The sequence below is a fragment of the Haliotis rufescens genome, unplaced genomic scaffold (assembly GCF_023055435.1).
Source record: "Haliotis rufescens isolate VD_foot unplaced genomic scaffold, xgHalRufe1.0.p SCAF_6, whole genome shotgun sequence".
Taxonomy (NCBI): domain Eukaryota; kingdom Metazoa; phylum Mollusca; class Gastropoda; order Lepetellida; family Haliotidae; genus Haliotis; species Haliotis rufescens.
In genome coordinates, this window is record NW_025964334.1 from 25,895,688 (window position 1) to 25,918,832 (window position 23,145).

The 23,145-nt window shown below is 42.1% G+C and overlaps 1 protein-coding gene and 1 long non-coding RNA gene across 3 annotated transcripts; one reads left to right on the forward strand and one right to left on the reverse strand.

Annotated features, from left to right (window-relative positions):
- Positions 1-3,234: 3,234 nt before the first annotated feature.
- LOC124111443 lies at positions 3,235-14,580 on the reverse strand. Of its 2 annotated transcripts, XM_046471154.2 has the most exons (7): positions 14,464-14,580; positions 12,018-12,139; positions 10,451-11,646; positions 9,239-9,455; positions 7,571-8,170; positions 7,084-7,138; positions 3,235-4,424 (listed from the first exon to the last, which is right to left on the reverse strand). In XM_046471154.2, exons 2-7 carry the CDS (start codon positions 12,062-12,064, stop codon positions 4,317-4,319), a joined length of 2,223 nt encoding a protein of 740 aa, XP_046327110.2. In that variant the 5' UTR covers positions 12,065-12,139; positions 14,464-14,580; the 3' UTR covers positions 3,235-4,316. The 2 variants fall into 2 exon arrangements, with proteins under 2 accessions (XP_046327110.2, XP_046327111.2); XM_046471155.2 differs by lacking the exon at positions 7,084-7,138.
- A 338-nt stretch (positions 14,581-14,918) lies between these two features.
- LOC124111419 lies at positions 14,919-22,363 on the forward strand. Its single transcript, XR_006857439.2, has 3 exons — positions 14,919-14,971; positions 18,401-18,461; positions 21,858-22,363. It is a non-coding gene; the product is annotated as an uncharacterized LOC124111419 (long non-coding RNA).
- Positions 22,364-23,145: the final 782 nt, after the last annotated feature.

Genomic DNA, 23,145 nt, shown 5'->3' on the forward strand with positions numbered 1-23,145 from the left:
GTGTAACCATAGAGTTCTAGATAATTTTTGTCATTAAACAATATATCACGTGACTAACCACGGGTTCGGGTAGTCCTGTGGGTACCCGGGTCCTACTCAGTACCCAACTGACCCGGGTACCTGAGTTACCCGTCCCAGCCCTACTTTGCGCTACAACTGTCGGAAGCCATAAAGGATGGGAGTTACAATAGTCTTAAAGCTTAGATCGCTTTGTGGAACAGCTCCCAGATCGTAGAGCATAGTCCCCCATTAAATCTACATTTCAGTTTATAGGACTGAAAACCAGACAACCCTGCTGGAGTTTGTGTAACCGAACGTGGCCTGCTTGCACAAAGCAAACTTAGCGCTAAGGCTATTGTAAGTGTGTTCTCAAGTATGGGAGTTACATTGGTCTTAGCACTAAGGTTGCTTTGTGAAAGTGGGCCCAGGACGCTGCTCCACAAAGCTGTCTGAACAAGGGACAAGGCTCTCGCTAAGTGGCAGTCAGAGCAAGTTTGAGTCAAAACATATTCTGTCAGGTGCTCAAAGGACTAGGTATAAGGACCATGTTTGGCCAAAATCTGAATAATTTTAGAAATGAACAGGACCTTTAGAAAGTGTTGCCAGTGTTATCAGTTTTGTTCATGTGAGAGAGAATTAGATTCCTAGTTCTAGCATTATGCACTTTGTGAAAGAGGCCAATCTCATTAAAATCAGATCTTAGTTTTCGCTATCGCTAAACAAGGATCTGAGGACATCCTATTACGGGTCACGTCAGAACGACCTTTCATCCAACCAATCAGCGTCGCTTACCAGATCGTGAAAGTGACAGTCGGAATGTGTTTTCTGATCATGCAACCACGAAATATTTAACACAGGGTATTCCGATTGACAGTTACGGGTTTTATGATTATATCCATACAATCTAGGCCATCTATAAGCCATTCCAGAATGTTCTTATCAGTTTTAACATTTTTAATCGAGAATACGTCAAAATATGTTTCGAAAGTAGTCGCCAGTTTGAAACCAGTGTCGTAAAGCTTGAGAAAGCTGCCTTCTGCTTGGCTAATGTCGATTTCTTGTCAGTCATTTCATTGGTCGGTCAAAATTAACGAAAGGTCGTTCTGACGTGACCCGTAATGGGATGTCCTCAGATCTTTGTTTAGTGGTAGCCAAAACTAAGATCTGATTTTAATGAGATTGTGAAAGAGGCCAAGTCGTCATTGAACTACAACTTACAACAACCATTTAACCATCAACTCAACGTCAAAGAACGTTTAACATTTGTAACTTTAGGATAAAAACCTTTACTTAAATAGTAACAAACGATGCTGATGGACAAAAGTAAGGGAACATGAAATATTAGTGTTTGTTGTTGGACATCACCAGTGTTCCAGCTTTAACACGGATACTGCAGAGTGAGTGAGTGAGTGAGTAGGTTTTACACTAAGTTTAGCACAATTACAGCGCTATCACGAGGTGGGCAACGAGAATGGGACTTCACACACTGTATTTAATGCAAAATAATATGTTGTTCTCTTAAATGTTCATCTATTATTTCCTTCCTTTTTTTTTGTACTCTTCTTTATGGAGGAATAAAAGGTTATATATATATATATATATTTCTAGAATCGAACCTCGGTCTTCATTATAACGAGCCAACGCTTTAACCACTAGGCTACCCTACCAGCCCTGCAATATTGCAGAAAAAATATTACTGCTGTGCTGTTCTTGTTCCAACCAAATTGGACCCTCAGTATGTGAGTGTCTAGTGTTGTCACAGCTTTACCCATCATTCCTTTGGTGCCCATTACAAACGCTTAAAATATCCTCCCATTACTATATACAGTGAGATCTCGTTAATTCTTATGGTAAGTCACTTTGAATACATATAAGCATTGCGAGCAGTATTTGCCGGGAACGTGTGGTGCTCCGGACAATCAGGGCTTCACTGAAAACGGGGAGGTGAGGTAGCCTAGTGGTTAAGGCACATTTGGTCATTACGCTCAAGACCCAGGTTCTATTCCCCACATGAAAACAATGAATGAAACCAATTTCTGGTGTCCCCCGCCATGATATTGCTTGAACACAACAAGCAGTGTACAACCAAACTCATTCATTCATTCATTCATTCATTCATTCATTCATTCATTCATTCATTCATTCACTCACTCACTCATTCCAAACGCTTTCCTACTTGTGAATTTCACAGTTTCCCCACACTTCTTATAAGCACTTCAGTGTCTTCCCTTCTGATGTTTTCTCGACATAACGAAACAAGGAAATGAACGGTTAATGAGTAATGGCAACAGTGAACCCCATAGAAGTCGGTCATTTATCATTTAAAGGTTTGCTATCCATAAGATAAACCAATCCCATAAATAGAGTATCCTGATCCGATATAAATGCAAATTAAGGCATTTATCAGGAACTACTTTCAAGTGCAACATACACCAATGTGATGCCTTCCCTCCCATGAACTAATAACATACCCAATATACTGAGTTGATGTTTCTCAATGTTTACCTGAAATATGGCTACAAGATTGGCTGCAAGTCATTTGGCACTATATAAAAAATTCGGCAGTTCACTCAAAACATTGTGTTCATACACAGTTTCTAGCTACTTCACAGAGTGAAATTACGTCTCAAACATCCATTATTTTAAGAATGACATATGATTAAGATATTATTATCCTGTGTTTTAACATTGTATATAATTATATCTCATATATACCGGGGGTAAGGAACATAAAAGATGTATTTCTCATACATGATTTTTATAATCCAGGAACACTCAGCCATTAATCTCTATCTATCTTTGAAGACCAGACAAACAATATTAGGAAACATGTTTGTTTGTTTGTTAACGTCGCACAATATCAGTAATATTCCAGCCATATGAAGGTGATCTGTAAATGATCAAATCAGGACCAGACAATCCAGTAATTGACATCATGAGCATCAATCCATGCAATTGGGACACGATGACATGCATCCACCAAGTCTGAGCCTGTTAATTGCCTCTTATGACAAGTATAGTCGCCTGTTACGGCAAGCATGGGTTGCTGAAGAGTGAGTGAGTTGGGTTTAACGCCGCTTTTAACAGTATTCCAGTTATATCACAGCGTGTCAGCTTAATGTGGGAGGAAAGCCCGAAGTGATGCAGGTCTCAGCCGTTTTCCACTTTGGTGAAACCCACGAGCACGGGTATGGTGCTGACAAACCTAGAAACATAATTGGGGAGAACCGGGATTTGAACCCACAATCATAGGTTTCTGGCATGCCCAAGGGACGCTACTCTGCACAGCGAATGGTGGCGCCTTAGACGACTGGGCCACCCATGCCCCGGGGTTGCTTAAGACCTTTTCTACCCCCAGGAAACAAGTAAATGACCAGTTAACAAGTAACAGCAACAGTGATGAACACCACATCATTCTGTAAGGTATCGAGCCTGGACCAGGTACAATGACACAATCTGTCACAGCTCAGGGTTGGTCTTTGCTAGTAATGGTTAGACTACACACATATTCATATAAGAAAACAATAACATTTGATAGATATGAACTCAACAGCTTTCTGAATATCATACATATCAATAATTAGCCCATGATAACGAATATACCTATTCACATTGGAATACTAGTCGTTAACATTATAAATTGTAAATGATAAATAATTTTGACAAATTACCACATGTTCATATTTACCTTGCAATTGAAGCCGACATGAACAAACAAAATAAATTACATATTTCTTGTAAAATTATCAATAAATATATAAATGCATTCATTCTGCATCTAAACAATCTCACCTGTGGCTGTTTCCTCCCCAACACACAGGTGTAAAACTCATGAACTAAATGCACGGCCTCATCGCGAATTATACTGAACAAAAATAGTTGGGGATCACGAATATATTTTTGGATATTTTTATGAAATTGTGTGCTCAATCTTCAAATTTAAAAAAATAAAATAAAAAAAATAAAAAAATAAAAAAATATTCATGATCCCTAACTGTTTTTGTTCAGCATATCACACCACTGAATTGATGACATTTTTTATCAATAAATAAATAATACATTCTCAAATGATTTACATATACAATGTAAAACACTTCATCACAGGGTTTACGTCATCATGCGCATACAACCCATAAAAAAGCACTTGTGATTTAAAGAGCTCTTAGAGCTTCATAGTGGGTTAAATATTATCTTCGCACACAGTCTTGGTATACATGCCTCTGTTGTGTTCTAAAATAGGACAAATGGCATCCATCATTAGACTTCATTATGAATTGGTTAAATCATGATTATTCCCCCTTGCTCTAAAGTTGAGACTATCTGTTGATGTTGTGACTGCTGTTGGCAACGGAAGACGACGTTTGGGGTCCCTTTGTGGAGAGGTCAAGAAGTACCTGGGCGATCTCCTTCATTCCTTCCTGAGACTGAAACCAGAACATATATGTGCTGATAAAGTTTGTTTGTTTGTTGTTTTACGAGCCTCTCAGCAATATTCCAGTTATATGACAACAGTCTATAAATAATCGAGTCTGGACCAGACAAGCCAGTAATTGATATCATGAGCATCGATCCATTAGGGATACCCAATAGGGATACAATGATATGCATCAACCAAGTCAGCAAGCCTGAGCACTTGATCCTGTTAGTCGCCTCGTACGACAAGCATAGCCGCCATAGGACTACCCAGACCCGTGGTTAGTCATGTGATATATTGATTAATGACAAATATTGTCTAAATCTCTATGATTACACTACAAGTCACTAATACACCATTTCTTCTGACTGTTATAAGTTTGAATAAATATAAAACTTCAGTCAACTTAAATGTATGTGTGACCAGATCGTTTTATACATGTACATTAGAACACGGATATAACGAACTACTAGGGACCAGAGAAATCAGTTTGTTATATCCGTTGTTCGTTATACACGTTTTTTCATTTTCATTCGTTTCGCTGACTGCATTCTTGAAACGACATCGTTCAGATCCGCCAAACTGTCAAAAACTGTTTGTTTTACAGACAAGATTACATGTACAGGTAAGATTAACACAATGCAGATTTAACAAGGTTGATCCGTCACCACTGATTGTATTGATTCGCTGCCATTGTTTTGATTCGCCGCTGATTGCATACAGCCAATTGTCAGTGACACTTAACACTGAGTGAGATTTCTCAGTTCGCTATACACGTCGCTAATTAGTGATAAATGGGCTTGTCGGTGATCAGGTATCAGTTCGCTGTATCCGTTAGTTCGCTATAGAGAGTTCGTTATATACGTAAATTTTATATGATATTATATAGGAGATAAATCGGGGATTTTTTAACAGTTCGTTGTATCCGTTTGTTCGCTATATCCGTGTTCTACTGTATCTAAATACATTTTGCCAGATATACAGTCAAACTTTTCCCAATCAGACAGTTTGTACCTATCTTTTGAGACCTTCAGCAGGTACCCGGGTAGGGTCTGGTAATAGGGGGGTGGGTACCCGGGTAGTTAATTTGGACTTGTCCCGGCCCAAGCCCTGACTGACATTCGTAAAGCTACATAAAGGTTTGAGTGTTGTTGAAGACTTTGCCTCATCAACATGATCAATTACCAGTGTACAGAAACCGTAGAATAGGTCTTCAGCAACCCATGCTTGCCGTAAAATGCGACTATGTTTGTTGTAAGAGGCGACTAACGGGACTTGGTTGATGCATGTCATGGATTCCAATTGCGTGGATTGATGCTCATGTTGTCAATCACTGGATCGTCTGGTCCAAACTCGATTACTTACAGACCGCTGTCATGTAGCTGGAATATTGGTGAGTGCGGCGTTAAACAGCAAACAAACCAAACCAAAAATTCTACACATGCATTTGTGGGTACTGGACGCACGTTTCTGCGTCATGTAAAACCCTGATGTCAATTACTGGATTGTCTGGTCCAGACTCGATTATTTACATTCCAACGTCATATAGCTGGAATATTGCCGAGTGCAGCGTTAAACAAAAAACAAACAAGACCATTTTACAGGCTGGTGTACGGCGCATGACATAATGTCCGATACACTGAATCCCACGCCATGTTGCCGTATGAAATAGGAAATAGTATTATATATGACATTCAAAGTAGACTTATAAAATTATTTTTCTTCATGAAAATGAGCCTTTATGAGACCGACAAATAACAGTTTTCTATTCAAAGTTTGAATCTGATTTCACTAATGTATAATGTACATTTATGCGTGAGTGAGTGAGTGAGTTGGGTTTTACACTTCTTTTAGTAGTATGCCAGCAATATCACGGCGGGGGACACCAGAAATGGGCTTCACGCATTGTACCCATGTCGGGAATCGAACCCGGGTCTTCGGCGTGACGAGCGAACGCTTTAACCAGTAGGCTACCTGACCGCCCCTATACATTTATGATAATTATGCAGTCAGGTGAGAGACAGAAAAGGTTACACTGACGGAGTCATCACCACGGGTGTGTAGTGAGTTAGCACTGTTCTCATTGCATCTGGTCAGGTTCAGGTTATTGGGGAACCATATGCCAGGGACTCTTTAATTTGTTTGTTGGTTGTTAAAAGCCGCACTCAGCAATATTCAAGCTATATGATGGCGGTCTGCAAATAATTGAGTCTGGACCCGACAATCCAGTGATTGACATCATGAGCATCGATCCACTGTATTGGGATACAATGACATGCATCAACCAAGTCAGGGAGCTTGACCACCCTATCCCGTTAGTCGCATCTTATGACAACAAGCACAGTCGTCTTTTACACCAAGCATTGGTTGTTGAAGACCTATTCTAACCCGGACCTTCACAGGTAGGGACTCTTTAAAAACAAATTTAGTGGACATATGTAACATACAAATACTGCTACAGAGACTGATCTAAGGCTTTGAGCTGAGATCACATTGTGGGGAAAGCTTTGCCACAACTGTGAGTTGTCTGCCCTACATTTATAAGTACTTTTCTTAAACATCAACCATTGTGACAAAGTGATCCCCATCTAAGTCTCCATATTTTTGTCTCCCCGGAATGTCTACAGACTGTTGGAGTGAGATGCGGGTTCAGGTTATAGTGTACATACCTCGGTGGAGTTAGCTGGTGTAGGAGTAGACAGACTGGGAGCGAGAGAGGGAGAACTGCAACCAGAAACACCACGACAGTTACAGAGTGTTAGTGTGTAAGTGAGCTGGGTATAACGCCGCTTTCAACAGCATTCCAGTTATATCACGGCGTGTCAGTTTAAACTTGGAGGAAGCCAAAGTGATGCAGGTCTCAAACGTTTACTACTTATGTGAAACCCACGAGCACAGTATGCTGACAAACCTACAAAAGTAATCGGGGCAAAACAGGATTTGAACCCACAAGCATAGGTCTCTAGCGTGCCCAAGGGGCACAACTCTGCACAGTTAATTGTGTGTTAGTGACAGAAACGCCATGGTCAGGGGAAAAGGTATTAGAGAGCCCCTCTACTCCCAAAGATTGCGGTTAACCCCCAAATTCGGTTAAATAGTTAATAGATCTTTTGCATACATTTACGAGACAGTGCTAAGAAATTCTAACAAACTTACTCAAGGGCCTCTTTGGCGTCCACACTGCAGTTCTCCTGACGTTTCAAGTGTGTGTGGGCGTTGGGCGGCATCATCTGATTGGCTGCAGCTATTGTCGTCTTGACATGCGCAGGTTGTCCGTTAACGATGCCGTCTTGGCTGGTAGGTCTGGAGAACATCTTGGACCAGTCTGACATGAGTGGAGGATTGGTGTCCTTCACGTTCTTCAGTTCTTCCTCTGTTGTGCTACACGATCGCTTGAGCTTCGCCTTACACGGAGGCTGCTGTTCTGTGGCCATCAACACCTGCCGAGGGGCTGTCGGTCGAGGCAGAGTGTCGTCCGTCAGACGAAAGTTGGGTTCGAACTGACGGTCTCCTGGTCGAACAGGCTGACTTTGATGTCGCTGACGTTTCTTCGGGTGGACGGAGGCCGATGTTGTTGACGGTTCAATTGATCTCTTGGGTGCGTGTGGTCTTTGTTGTTCCCTTGCGGAGGGTGAAGTCGACTTTTGACCTTGACCTTGCTGTTGTTGCTGGATGAAGTTCAAGGAGAGTGAGGGAAGAGGGACAGAGGATGCTGGGACTGTGAAAGATGCAGCAAACGCTGGAAGAGTCGTTGCTCTGAGGAGAGAGGGATGAGTATGATATTATATCAGGGCTGATTTTGTTTGGCTGTATTGAAGGTAAATGGTTTGGGAGCACTGAAGTATCAAATGTCCATCGTATCCTGAGATATGGGAGTGATATATAGCTATAATTTCACAGCTAGGGCTATGGATTACGGAACCATGGGCTTGGTAGTAATTGTTTTGTGAAAACATGGTTTTATATGAAAAGAATTGTTGGTCAGGGTAAAACAATGTTTCTTATTTAATGACAAGCCAAGTGTTATTTGGCTTGCTATATTGACATGAACTGTCATGCAAACATGGTAAAAGAAAATATGCACTTGAAAAAAAAGGTTTGACTAAAAAATTACAAACATTATCAAGCCACAAGCACACAGGGCACTTATGCACAGTAAATGCTGCTCTCTACAAATGCAGTTATCATCATCATCATCATCATCAACACTGTAACCAGGCCGGGGGGCACGAGTAGCCCAGTCATCTAAGGCGCCGAGATTCGCTGTGCAGAGTTGCATCCCTTGGGCACGCCAGAAACCTATGATTGTGGGTTCGAATCCCGGTTCGCCCCAATTATGTTTCTAGGTTTGTCAGCACCATACCCATGCTCGTGGGTTTCAACGAAGTGGAAAACGTCCGAGACCTGCCTCTCTTCGGGCTTTCCTCCCACATTAAGCTGACACGCCGTGATATAACTGGAATACTGTTAAAAGAGGCGTTAAACCCAACACACTCACTCACTCACTCACTCACACTGTAACCAGGCTGAAAACAGTCCCTGAAAAACTGCAAACCTAAGGTCTGGAACAAACTCAGCCTTTGAGCTTGGACAAGACAATCCAGTGATTGACACCATGAGCATCGATCTATGCAATTGGGATACGTTTACACACATCAATGATGTCAGTGAGTCTGGCCACCCGATCCCATTAGTCACCTCTTACAACAAGCATGGGTTGCTGAAGACCTATTCTTACCCGGATCTCAACTGGAAGCAGGAAGAGTATGTTAACAGTTTACTTTAGTAACAAAACCCAACTTAAAGGCGAGCCCTGGAACTGACCTGTACTTCATGGCTGGGGAGTTACTCATGGGGGTCCACTGTAGTACCGGCTGGTTGGACAGACTGGGGTGGGAGGGGGTGCGGCGGAGAGGGGCCTGGTGTGGCTCGCTGTGGATGGCGGGGGTAGCAACGGTGGTTCCCATCATTGCCAGACCAAACGGCGGGAGAGGAACTGTGGAAGCATCATTTGTCAGTCGAGAAGTCGCCGGCTTGCAAGCTGAAAATGCACATATACATTGTGTACAGTTTGTCAGTCGAAGCAGACATGTTTTGTGATTTGTATGGCTCTGTGTAGCGAGATGACACATGAGAGTATGCATAATAACACAACTTTCACACACCTTGTACCACAGTGATGGAAATTAACACCAGCCCACGAGCTCATTTTGTTAATGTTAAGGGATCCCAAAAGAGTGAGTGTGAGTTGGGTTCAGCGAGTAAGTGAGTTTGGTTTTACGCCGCTTTTAGCAATATTCCAGCAATATCAGGACGGGGGACACCAGAAATGAGCTTCACACATTGTACCCATGTCGGGAATCGAACCGGGGTCTTCGGCATGACGAGTGAACGCTTTAACCACTAGGCTACCTGGCCGCCCCTGGGTTGGGTTCAACACCGCATTGAACAATAATCGAGTTATATCACAACGTGTCAGCCTAATGTGGGAGGAAAGCCATGGATGCAGGTGATATGCATGGGTATGGTGCTGACAAACCTAGAAACATAAGCAGGGCAACCAGGGATTAGAACCCATTGCCATAGGTTCCTGGTGTGCCCAGGGGACACAACCCTGCACATCGATCACATGAGCCTTAGACGACTGGGCTATTGGAAGAGGTGAGGTGAAATTGGGTATAACGTCGCATCCAAGATTATTGCACTTAAATAGCGACGTTCATGCACGTGTGTGTGTGTGTGGCTGCATGTACTAGTCCGGACTGATGCCGATTTATAGCGCTAGCCCACTGAGATACCATGTCGCATTTTAACATGAATACCCCACTCAGACACAGTATACTGACTCCGAGCCGACCAGTCCTTGTTTTAGCCCCTTAATGCCGAGCGCCAGACAGGGTAACAACAAGTACCATCTTTTAACGTCTTTTGGTATGACGCAGCCGGGGATCGAACCCCGGACCTTCCGCTCTACCACTAGACCACGGAGGCAGTCACTATTGGAAGATGTACGCTTACTCTACGAACACAACTAACCCGTGCAAGAGCCCACAGTGTTACAACCCAGGAAGCAGTTGCTGGTGTAGGACTGCTGGTATGTAGGCCAGGGGGGTTCCTGAGGGTGCCCTTGGTGGACTGGGGGGACTACTGAGCTACTTTGGTGGTAGGTGTGACGGGTGTCCAGGTTGGTCAGTACCCCCAGAGACGGTGGTGCTGACATGGAATATGGTCGGGTCACCGTCTGGTCCCGGCCGATTTCATGACCCTGATACCACTTCTTCTGCTTCTGAGGAAAGGCGTCGTCATGACAAGGGGCTGGGCGGAACGTTGGGTAGGCAGGAGGCTGCTCCGTGACAGGACCCTGTTGGTAGGAGAGGTACCTGACGGTCTCGTCTTGTAGGACTTGGTAGAAGGTCTGTCGAGGTTGCTGCTGAGGATGGTAGTCAGGAACTGACTGACAGATGGAGTGTTTGGGTGCAGGGATTCTTGGCATGCCGAGCTGGTACGTGGAAGGGGAGATCTCTTCACACATGCCCGCCATTGCCTTCAGGTACTCCGAGGTCTGGGTGGAGTGCTGGTACTGGGGTCGGTATGACGTGGACACCTTCTGGGTTGAGATCAGCTTTTCACTTGCCGCTGCCACAGACCGGATAGCTCGAGCAACCTCATGTTTCTCCACCTTCTGTCCGCTGATGGTGTCATAGGTGAAGCTTGGAGGCTGGTATGGCTGATGGACAACACTGTTGTAGAACTGGTTCTTCCCGGCATATGGGATGAAGAAGTCCCCCGTGGGGGTTTTATCAATTTGCTTTAACTCCATGGGCAAGCCATCAACCTGCTGGAAATCTCCTCCTCCGTAGCGACTCTCCCCACCCTCCTCCTTGTGAGTCGAGTCCTCTCCAGACAGAAGATCCTCGGGGGAGTCGGACAACCCATCCGAGCAGCTCAGGTCAGCCTCAATTTCACTGCAAGATGATGGATGGCCACCTTTACTTTTGTGAGCGTTACTTTCTTTCTTCAGCCTAAGGCGACGTCTGGCATTGGCAAACCATGTCTTCACTTGACTTGGTGACAAGCCTGAGTTCTTCGTAAGCAGGTCCTTGTCAAGCTTGGAAGGGTAAGGATCCGTCCGGTGATCCAGGAGCCACGCCCTCAGGATCTGCAGAGCTTGGCCTGGGAGTCGGGTCGTGGGGCGTGTCCCGTTTGGGCAGATATGTTCAGGGGGCAGAAATCTGCAAAAGACATGTTGAGGATAACCTAGGGTCTTCTTCAAACACATAGATATATGTTAATATACAATAGGGAGTGAGTGAGAATTGCTTGAAGTGAATGAGTTTGGTATAATGCTGCTTGATGTGAGAGGGAGGTATATACTTCTTACAGCCGCATCAGCAATTTTGCAGCAGTTTTGGATATTAATATGACTAAATCATTGAGCAATTTACATCGAGGGAGAAAGTAAATATTGTTTTACAAAGATTTAGGCATTATTCAATTCAATTATAAATAAGCATTACAAATTGTGCCCTTGTGGATGAATCGAACGCGGACACGTGTATTGCTAAGCTACCATATGACCTATACCCCATGGAGATAGTCCCACCTTTGTCGTATTCTGTATCTGAGCAGGGCGTTGAGAGGCTTGCCCATGCGCTCCTCCCACTCCCGGTAATGTGCCTCATCCCATATGTCCAGCAGACCGTCTTTGTTGCTGAAGCAGCCATTCTGAAACAATAAGCAACTGTGTTGGGGTCATCCTCGATAATCCAGTGTAATATACATCCATGCCGTTAAGATAAACAGCCTGGACCCAGTTTTGTCAATGACGTCAGCATCCTAGCCTGTCAGTAACTTTGCAAAGATGGTCTCTCCCACGCGAGCGTAATTGATTGGATTGCTATTTTCAGCCTCGCATATTTGGAATAAGACTGGGCAAATGGGTCTAGGGTTACTTTCAAAATACAGACATAGTTTTATTCAGTAAAAAGGCCTTTGGCCCAAAATACATTCATAAACAGAATTATATTTAACTGCTCAATATACTTGGATTAATATATACTTTGTTTGTTTGTTTGTTGTTTAACGCTGCACTCAGCAATATTCCAGCTATATGACGGCGGTCTGTAAATGATCAAGTCTGGACCAGACAATCCAGTGATTGACGTCGTGAGCATTGATCCACGGTATTGGGATCGATGACATGCATCAACCAAGTCAGCAAGCCTGACCACCTGATCATGTTAGTCGCCTCATAGACAAGCATGGTCACCTTTTAAGACAAGCATGGGTTGCTGGATTAATACATACAATTAAACAGACATCACTACAAACAAATTGAAAATGTTAGCAACTGTGTATATGTTGCTGTACTTTCAGGAGATATACACTGGTGTTATGCAATATTTCATACTCCTGAGATATAATAAGTTTTCTAGAACAATAAATAGATGTGGATGTCCTATATTTACCTATTATAGCAGTACCCAAAGTAGTATATTTACCTATAATAGCAGTACCCAAAGTAGTATATTTACCTATAATAGCAGTACCCAAAGTAGTATATGATTCACACACAAGCAAATTATGAAATTAATTCTCAAAGTAGTATTTTCCTCAAAGGAGACAATCTGAACAAAGTTTTTCTAATAGAGTATGTGATGGTATCTTCCAGTATTTACAGCTAGGTAGTTTAAATTGAAACAAAGATCTGATGACATCCAATTACTGGTAAGGTCAGAACGGCCTTTCATCAGACCAATCAGAGCATCGTTTACCAAATCGGGAAAGTGACAGTCGGGATGTGTTTTCTGATCAGGCAACCGCAAAAAGGTTAACATGTGGTATTCTGTACGTATTTCTATCTTCACTTCAATTGGATAAATATCTGAAACAGAAGAGACTTTCCATGCCCTGTGGGAATATCGACCATCTATCAGACATTCCAGAATTTTCTTTTCTCAAGTTTTCAAACTTTCAAAGTGCAGTCTGGAATGGAAGTCGCCAGTTTGAAACAAACACTGCAAAGGTCGACTTCTTGTTAGTGATTTCAATGGTCAGTCAAAGTTCACGAAAGGTGAACCGTAATGGGATGCCCTCAGACCTTTGTTTAGCGGTAGCAAGAACTGAGACCACGTTTGAATGAGGTTGCAGCCAGTTTAAAGTTGCTGCATTGAAAGCGTGACAAAAATTTTCTTCGATGAACAGGCATCACGCACTGTCCTCTGATATCTGTCAATAGCCATCACAGCTTTAGTGCTCTGAGTGAGTGAGTGAGTATGGTTTTACGCCGCTTTTAGCAATATTCCAGCAATATCACGGCAGGGGACACCAGAAATGAGCTTCACACATTGTACCCATGTCGGGAATCGAACCCGGGTCTTCGGCGTGACGTGCGAACGCTTTAACCACTAGGCTACCCGACCGCCCCTTTAGTGCTCTGAGCAGCTGGACAAGTTTGAGCCTGTGTCCAAATCAATCTAGGCGACATTAAACCAACATATCTATAGATTGTAACAACCTCAATATTATCACCAGTGTATGTCCATTTATCATTTGAAATGGTCCCCCATTTCTAAATACCAGAACTTGAGTCTTTTTTTTAACTCTAATTCAAGTATTGGGGCAAAAAGGTTATAAAGCATTTTGTCTGGTCACATTTAAATCTCCAGCAAAACATATTTCTTTCTCTGGATGGTCAACAGAGATAACAGTCACATAGTTACCATCTGATCTGCATCCTACCATATTGGAGATTCGTCATGTGAAATATATGTCAGTATCAAAGCTGTGTCATTTGGACGTATGAAACAGAAGAAAAAAAAACAGTGTATTATCAAAATCATCACATGATCTTCTGATATACCTGTTACTTAACCAGTGATCCCTAAAATGAATAGTGACACCATCACTATAGTGGCAGAGTTGTTTTCGTTTCACTCTGACACTGTTGAATGACCGAAAACCGGACATAAGTATGAAAGGTCGTCTACGCTGCGAGCAAAAGATTCAAAGAAAGCAAACAAGTCAAAGTCACTACAGAATTGTTTTACCTTAGAATTCGGGTTATCTTGTTTATTTAGTCCTTACATGTTCCATGATAGAACACGGAAAGTACGTCCATTGCCACCCTCACACAAGTTGTTTTGTGAAGCTGTTGCGAGAGTTACCTCCCCTGAAGGAGGGCGTAACTCCACTTCCGGGTCCAAACAAACTATCCCAGGTGCGTCTCGTTTATGACGATTCTGAGGGGTTTGTTTGCTGATCGCAAGAACTTTGATATTAATAATATCATTTTATGTTCTATCATACATTAATCTTTTCACAATTAACCTGTTTATCCGCATTTTAGGCCTTCTTCCCTCGTCTTCAGCTTGAACAAACCACGGGGAAAATGCTCGTCGATCCTCGCGCACTTGTTGTGAAAAACCTTCCGATTACCGTTGTTAAAGAATCCTTTCCAAGTATTTCACGGTCCTTTTTAAACATGTTTCTTTTTCCTTGGTTAGTAGAAGTGGTCCAATGATGGGAGTGTCTTGCTTTCTTGAACTTAGTCTGCGAGTACGTATAATGACAACCTATTGTTGCTGTTTTCCATATTCAACTTGACAGTCACGAAATGTCGGTCTTTCCCAACGATACTTCCCAAGACTTATCCCTACCTCCTTCAATGACGTGAAATATCAGGCTGTTCCTCCGATCAGTGCATTTCATATCTTCGAGTTCCTCCTCAAATTGCGTCACCGAACCACGAAGTTGTTAGTTTTCCTCCCGAGAGCATGGCGTTTCTGGTTGAAGTCGGACGCCATTTCGTGACCTTGTTGTTTCAAACTTGTCATTCATTGTCGAAGTATTAGTTTTAATGTCCCTCAGCATTTTCAAGATTTTCACAATCACTTGGTTCGATTGAACCTCATCCACTCACTAATAGTGTTGCTTGATGCCCCTTGATGCCCCCCCTCCCACCCTTGTAGGTACACCGTGCTTGTTTTGACTTGCCTTTAACACATCATCCGATTTTAGCACGATATTTTAGAACATAGAGATTCCCATTGTAAGAGTGAGAAATACACGTCCACCCTCTCCTCGCACATGCGCAGAGCTCAAAATAGAATATCATACACCCAATAATCCAGGATTAGGTTGTTAAACGGCACTATATTATAGAATTATCGTGGCGGGGTCACCAAGTATAGGTTTCATACGGTGCACCCATCTTGGGCATCGAACCGCTTTATTACTAGGCTACCCCAAACTGAACAAAAGTATCTTTTTACGCCGCATTTAGCAATATTTCAGCAATATCACAGCGGGGGACACCAGACAAGGGCTTCACACACTGTACACATATGGGGAATCAAACCCAGGTTTTTGGCGTGACGAGCGAATGCTTTAACCACCAGGCTTCCCTTTCAACACCTCTCACTGAACAGATGTTACAAAGCATATTTGAATTCATATCGTATTCATCTCTTTCAGCAAGATCAGGTAGATTGAGACATGTGGAATAAGACATGTTACCATACGTTTAGGTTTTTGATTATTTTCCCTTTTGTGTACAATTGATCCAACAAAAAGAAAGAGAAATCACATAAACGTTTATGATATTTCGATTTAGCTAGTGAAATGTTTAACGCCACTGAAAACGATAGTCCGGCCATATTCTTAATATATTAACCGAACTTATCAGGGGTTGGCATCACACTGTTTGTTTGTTGTTTAACGCCGCACTCAGCAATATTCCAGCTATATGACGGCGGTCTGTAAATAATAGTCTTCACCAGACAATGCAGTGATTGACATCATGAGGATCCATCTACGCAATTGGGATACAATGACATGCATCAGCCAAGACAGCGAGCTTGACCACCCGATCCTGTTAGTCGCTTCTTTCGAAAAGCATGGGTTGCTGAAGACCAATTCTAACCCGGATCTTCACGGGTGACATCACAGTGAGTGAGTGAGTGGGTGGGTGGGTGGGTGAGTGAGTTGGGCTTAACGTACTTAACGCCAAAGTATTCCAGTTATATCACGGCTTGTCAGCTTATTGTGGGAGGAAAGCCTGACGCGATGCAAGTCAAAGACGGTTACCACTTTGGTGAAACCCACAAGCACGGGCATGGTGCTGATGAACACTAGAAACAATCAGGGCGAACCAGGATTCCAACCCACGATCACAGGGTTAGGCAAGCCCAAAGGCGGCCACTCTGCCGTGACAGAATAAACAACGTCCCGCGTCGCCGGGGTGGACCGATAAACAAACTACCAGGTCAGATGAATACCCAATCATTGAGATAGGAATTCGCATGTTCTTCATTTAACTTGTTAAATAATTGTGGAATTAAAACTTGAGATTCGGCAGTTTGTTAAAATTTCATTGAAAGAAAAGTAGCTTAATATGGTAAGTGGAGAGGTATTTGAACTGGTCAGTCATAAACAACTGTTTTATTTTCTTGACTTGACAAAATCTTCACGAGATCACTGGCATATGCATGTTTCTATAGCCGTATTTCATTCCTATCACCGACCCTACTGAAATCATTAAACCTTGTGTTTTGGGACAAGTTTTTCAACACACAAGACGCGATTGTTGTACTTATATGTAATTACTGTTAAATTACTGGAAAATAGGGTAAATAGAAAAACGCACACACGCTGGATGGAAAGTAATAAATATTTCTGATAGTTAAAGTCCAAATGCAGCAGATGTGACCTTATCGCAAATCAGTCGATGACCAGTCACGTGCTTTCACTGCATCAAAACGAGGAACATGTAATAACTACATGGCAGTAAAATTTCCCCATCCCCAAAAATCCAAGAAACATTAAATGTGACTCAATGTTTTGCATGCTGAACACAAATAAACAATTCCAGATTATTTTCAGAGTGCATATTGTCCATTCAATCATCCGACCGAATTAAATTTAGCCAAATTACCGAAAATACGTTTCATGCAGTTTGGGCTAATTTCACAGTGGGACGCTGCGGATGCCAGATGCATGACAGACCTTCGGCAATGGTTCTAGTTTCTAGGAGATGAAGACGTTTTGCGGGCGGATGTTGTCTGCAAGCGTTCAGATAGCAATCAAAATGTCATAAGCATGTTTATATTAAAATTGTGAATTTGTCTTATCTTTACTATCTAGTTGTATTCAAGATAGGAGTACAATTTTTTCGCTTGTTTTGGAACATATTCAGTTTTCAAGAATCCTTTGCCCATAAAACTATTTATTCAATACAAACATTACTTAGGGTTTGTATATTTGTTGTTTAACGCCGCATTCAGCAATATTCCAGCGATATGAAGGCAGTTTAACGTTTGGTCTAATTAGGGGGACAATTTCCGCCCGTACCCGCTGCTTCATAATTTAAACCTAACCCTAAATGTAAATATTTGTAACTTTAAATAGCTTGTTCCAAATCATATTTTGTTACATTAATGGTTTTTGAATATTTCTAGCCAGGGGTTAGGATTTTTTTTCAAATTTTGAGGCATGGGATATATCACGGTCGGACGTTTTACATTAATTAGGACAGCAAAACTAATTCTTATTTATTATTTAGAATTCATAATTGTTGATGGATACTGTTACTGTTACACAATTACACCAAAATAACGATTTAGAGGAAACATAATTTTAGTATCATGACAGATTTAAGATCTGTTCTATTTTCTATGAAAGATGATATTTATAGTATGTGGTAACTTCTTATAATCCCGTTTCCTTCCATCTATACATGCATGTCTAAATATGCATGATTGTAGCTTAATATATGAATGCTTTCTAAAGTATTTAAGTTCAACTTTCTCACCTCGAGAAGAGAAAAAACTTCATTATATTTTCGCTGTGTCATCCTCAAACTCAGTAATGCTCGGACAAACTTCTCATTTTCTTTCATTTTGTCCAAGAAGTTGTCATCTAGGCTGTTCACAAAGTGAACCATGTTTGCATAATGTCCACCTTTCACAAACATGTTGGCAATTTCAGCAGCCAGATTGACATGAGAAGGTCCCACCTCTAACGTCTTGATAGCATCCCATGCTTTGAGGTAACTTTCTATACTTTCCTCTTCGCTGTGTTTATTAGAAAGATTCCAGTTAGAAACGGAAACACCTTCCATTTTCTCAAATCTTTTTTCCTCAAGCACCTACTGTTCGCTTCGCTTCAAGCCGATATCTGATTAGATGCTTGCGATTTCTTGAGCTATATACGACAGCATATTACATAAAATTTAAACTGCTCGTGCTTTATGTCTTGTCTATGCACACGCCGGTGTCAATAGACTTGAGATCAGGAAAAAGCCGATCAGCACGTGCAGCACGCGCTTTCTACAAGCTGGATGCACCCACCCGAAGCTTGATTTGTCGAAATATGTCAATGTTCAAGTTTTATTTTGACAAGATGTGAAAAATATTCCTCAGTTTGTAGTGCTTCTTATAGCAACAACTTAAAAATGTTATTTTTTGCGAGTTACTCTAAATTAAAGATTCCTCGACGGTTTTTCTATCTATATCTTATCGTGAAATCATCTCAACGACAGCATCGGCAAAAGTAACAAATATCGTCATCCACTAAAACAACTAAAACTAAAGCAATATGAACTAAACACCAGCATGTTTTCACGATATATTCTACTCAAAGAAATACATGTACACCGCCAGATTTCCCCACTATGACGTAACCTCTTTTCTTTTGAACTGACCCAAAACACCTATGTCCACCTACGCACAACTTGGACAGTGGTGTTAATTTCACTCCAGGTCGATCTTTCACGTTGACCGTGTATATGAATATTCACCAGACGTTACGGGAAATAGTATTTGCTCTGGCTGGGTTCGAACCTAATATTAATGTACTCGTTCGACAATTTTAAATTGGAAAGTTGCCAAACTTTTACTTGAACTTTTCTTGATCCAACAGATCAATACTGATACATTTCACGACTTTAAAAAATATTAATCTGATTCTATCGATATGTTGAAATTGTGCATAATAATATTCCTTACATATAAGAAAAAATTAAAATGTCACTATCGGTTATGTCTCGTCACGTGAGCGAAATTTAATTCCGACATGTTTCATTCCGCTGCACAGACAGCTTGCAGGTGCGGTGCCAGACACCGTGCGCGTGCCGCACGAGCAGCGTGTCATGATAACGTGAACACGTGTTCGTGGCTAGTGCCTCACACGAGCCAAGTTGCCATATATGGACTGCAGTATATTTCTGACAATTAATGAGCTTGGGAGTGAATATCTGTGAATTTGTTACATAAAACAATTGAAATATATTTGTTACTTACATTTACAAGTTTCCTTTGCCTGTTTATGTAATTAGCATCACTGTATACCGTAATAGGCTACATGTGGCTAAGTAACATTAAAAGTCTGTGTTAGGTTTCTATGTGCAATGATACAGTGGTACGAGTGAAAAATACAGAGAGTAATACGTCATTTTTACATCCATGTTGAAATTTCAGCTTCTGCATACAAAACGTTAACCTAGCATTACTTCTAGAAGTTTAATTACCTTGGCAATATATCGATACACCCCTCATGTACAGCATAAAGGGCGGTGGGGTAGCCTAGTGGTTAAAGCGTGACGCCCAGACCCGGGTTCGATTCTCAACTAGGGTACAGAGCCTTAACGCTTAGTCCTGGTGTCCCCCACCGTGTACACCAAAACACACTGCCTTGGTAGTGTAGTTGAAGGTCGGTGGTTCGATCCCCTGGCAGCAACACACCAAACTATGGTACTTGTTGTTACCCTGCCTGGTGCTCAGCATTAAGGGGATAACACAATGACTGGTTGGATAGGGGTCAGTGTACTGTGTCTGAGTAGGGTATCCATGTTTAACTGCGGCATGATATCTCCGTGAGTCAGCACTCTCAAATGGTTATAAGTTGTGTGCATGCATGTTCTAGTGCAAAGACATAAAACACAAGTGCGTGCACGTCGTCGCTATATAATCTTGAACGCGACGTTAAATCCCATGTCATCGCACCTTGGTTGTAACAGGTAGAGTGAGTAAGTATTGTTTTACACCGCTTTTAGCAATATTCCAGCAATATCACGGCAGGGGACACAAGAAATTGGCTTCACACATTGTTCCCATGTCGGGAATCGAACCCTGGTCTTCGGCGTGATGTGCTAACGCTTTTACAATTAGGCTACCCGGCCGCCCCTGTAACAGGTAGAAATTGGGATATAAAATGAATACATTATTGTCCTGGATGTGCGCATGTGTGATTTTTCATTTCTTTAATCCATGTGGAATATGCCTCGTTGAGAGTTTGCCTTGAAATTAATTAACTTTCGGAATAATTATATTATTTGGATATTTTTTGTAAATCAGAAATGGAGATTGGGCAATTATTTCTACTGAAATGAATCATTAATAAACAAACACTTCTTAATTCAAAATGTTTAAACTACATGATTATACTGTTATATCTAAACGATCAACTCCCCCGTGAAGATCCGGGTTAGAATTGTCTTAAGCAACCCATGCTTGTCGTAAGTGGCGACTAACGGGACCAGCTGGTCTGGCTCGCAGTCTCAGAAAAAAACGAAGAAAAAAAACCCGTTGATGCACGTCGTCATATCCCAATTGCGTAGATCGATACTCATGATGCCAGAGAGTTTCACATTGACCAACAAAACTGGGGGCCCAAGGGGCCAACAATTTCTTATTTCAAAGGCTCTTACAGGAAACATAACGGTCTTGTAAAGTAATGAAATGGCGTAGTGTGGTACTGTAAAGTCCCTCGGGATTCATTTTACATGACCCGTGAAGATCCGGGGTCTTCAGCAGCCCATGCTTGCTGTAACAGGCGACTATGCTTATCGTAAGAGGCGACTAACGGGATCGGGTGGTCTGGCTCGCTGACTTGGTTGATGCACGTCATGGATCCCAATTACGTGGATCGATGCGCATGATGTCAGTAACTGGATTGTCTGGTCCAGACTCGATTATTTACAGACCGCTGTCATAGCTGGAATATTGCCGAGTGCGGCTTTAAACAACAAACAAACCAAACCAATCATTCTACACATGCATTTGTGCGTCCTGGACGCACGTTTCTGCGTCATGTAAAACCCTGATGTCAATTACTGGATTGTCTGGTCCAGACTCGTATATTTACAGTCCAACGTCACATACCTGGAATATTGGTGAGCGTGGCGTTAAATAACCTAAAAAAACAAATAATTATCATCAGGAACTTCAACCAACGTGCGATTTGGAGCTTCTGCATAATATATCCATATATATCCATGGTACTCCAAAAGAAATGGTTTGACTCAGAAATGGATGTCTAGTAAATGTTTAAGATCATTCAAAAAGGGAATGTCCCCAGCTATGGCTATCAGTGTTTCTTCCAGGCATTTAAGTGAGTGAGCGAGTTGGAATTGAGTCCACTTTGAAAGATTTCCTTTGTATTGCAGTAAGTCAACTTGATGTGGGAGGGTAGCGTCCGAAGTGATGAAGACGTAGGCTTTTACAACTATGGTGACCCACGGTGGTGAGATGATATACCTAGAACTGGGATCCGAACCAACAGTTATAGGTTTTCTGGCGTGCCCCTGGGACGCAACTCTGCGACGACCGAATAAGCAAACAATCTTCACTGGTGTGGTACACACAAACATGAATCATAATCAGGGCTAATATAGGATTCGAACCCAAGAACATAGGATTCTGGCACGCCTGAAGGGACGCAACTCTGCACAGCGAACTTCGGCGTCTGCGACGTCTGTGCCAGTCCTGCTGATTTCACTTCACAACCATGACTACCCCAGCTCTCGACATATCCACCCCATCCCACAGCATAAGCACCACAGCTCTCACCATACTAAAGCGTCCCAACCCCCAGCGTAACTATACCACCGCTCACACCATGATAACCCCCTCCATCCACAACACACCCGTGAAGATTCCGGGGTAGAATAGGTCTTCAGCAACCCATGCTTGCCGTAAAAGGCGACTATGCTTGTCGTAAAAGGCGACTAACGGGATCGGGTGTGGTCAGGCTCGCTGACTTGGTTGATGCATGTCATCGATCTCAATTGCGTGGATCGATGCTCATGATATCAATCACTGGATTGTCAGGTCCAGACTCGATTATTTAAAGACCGCCGTCATATAGCTGGAATATTGCTGAGTGCGGCGTTTATCAACAAACCAACCAACCAACCATCCTCAACACAACCGCCTCTTTCCCAACCCCCCAAATTACCATCCTCACCCTGACAGTTCCAAAACACACAAAAACACTATAAGCCCTTAAAAGGACTCTTGTTTACAGGTGAGAAACATTTCAATATTCTTATCTCTTTCCATCCTGCTTTAGAAACAATTATATTCATAGAAAGGGTATCACAGCTTTTCATTAAAGTAAAATATATTTAATTGCATTATTATTTAATTTGTCATATCTATATATTTGCCAGCTCACACATTTTGTGTTACATAAATTGAGCACATGGTCTTCAACCATGTGCTTCAACCATGTGCTACCCAACATATCCTTATAAATTAATCTGTTTCCTTTTGGCTTAAATTAAATTATAACATATTCTGCATGAACTCTTTATGGAGGGAGGACTCTTGTTTACAGCTTCCCTCCCACCATCTACTACAAAGGAATAAATATCATCATCATCTTCAAGAACTGCCTCATGTTTTGACTAGCAGCCCAGTGGCTGGACACATCACACCACGCCCGGCTACATA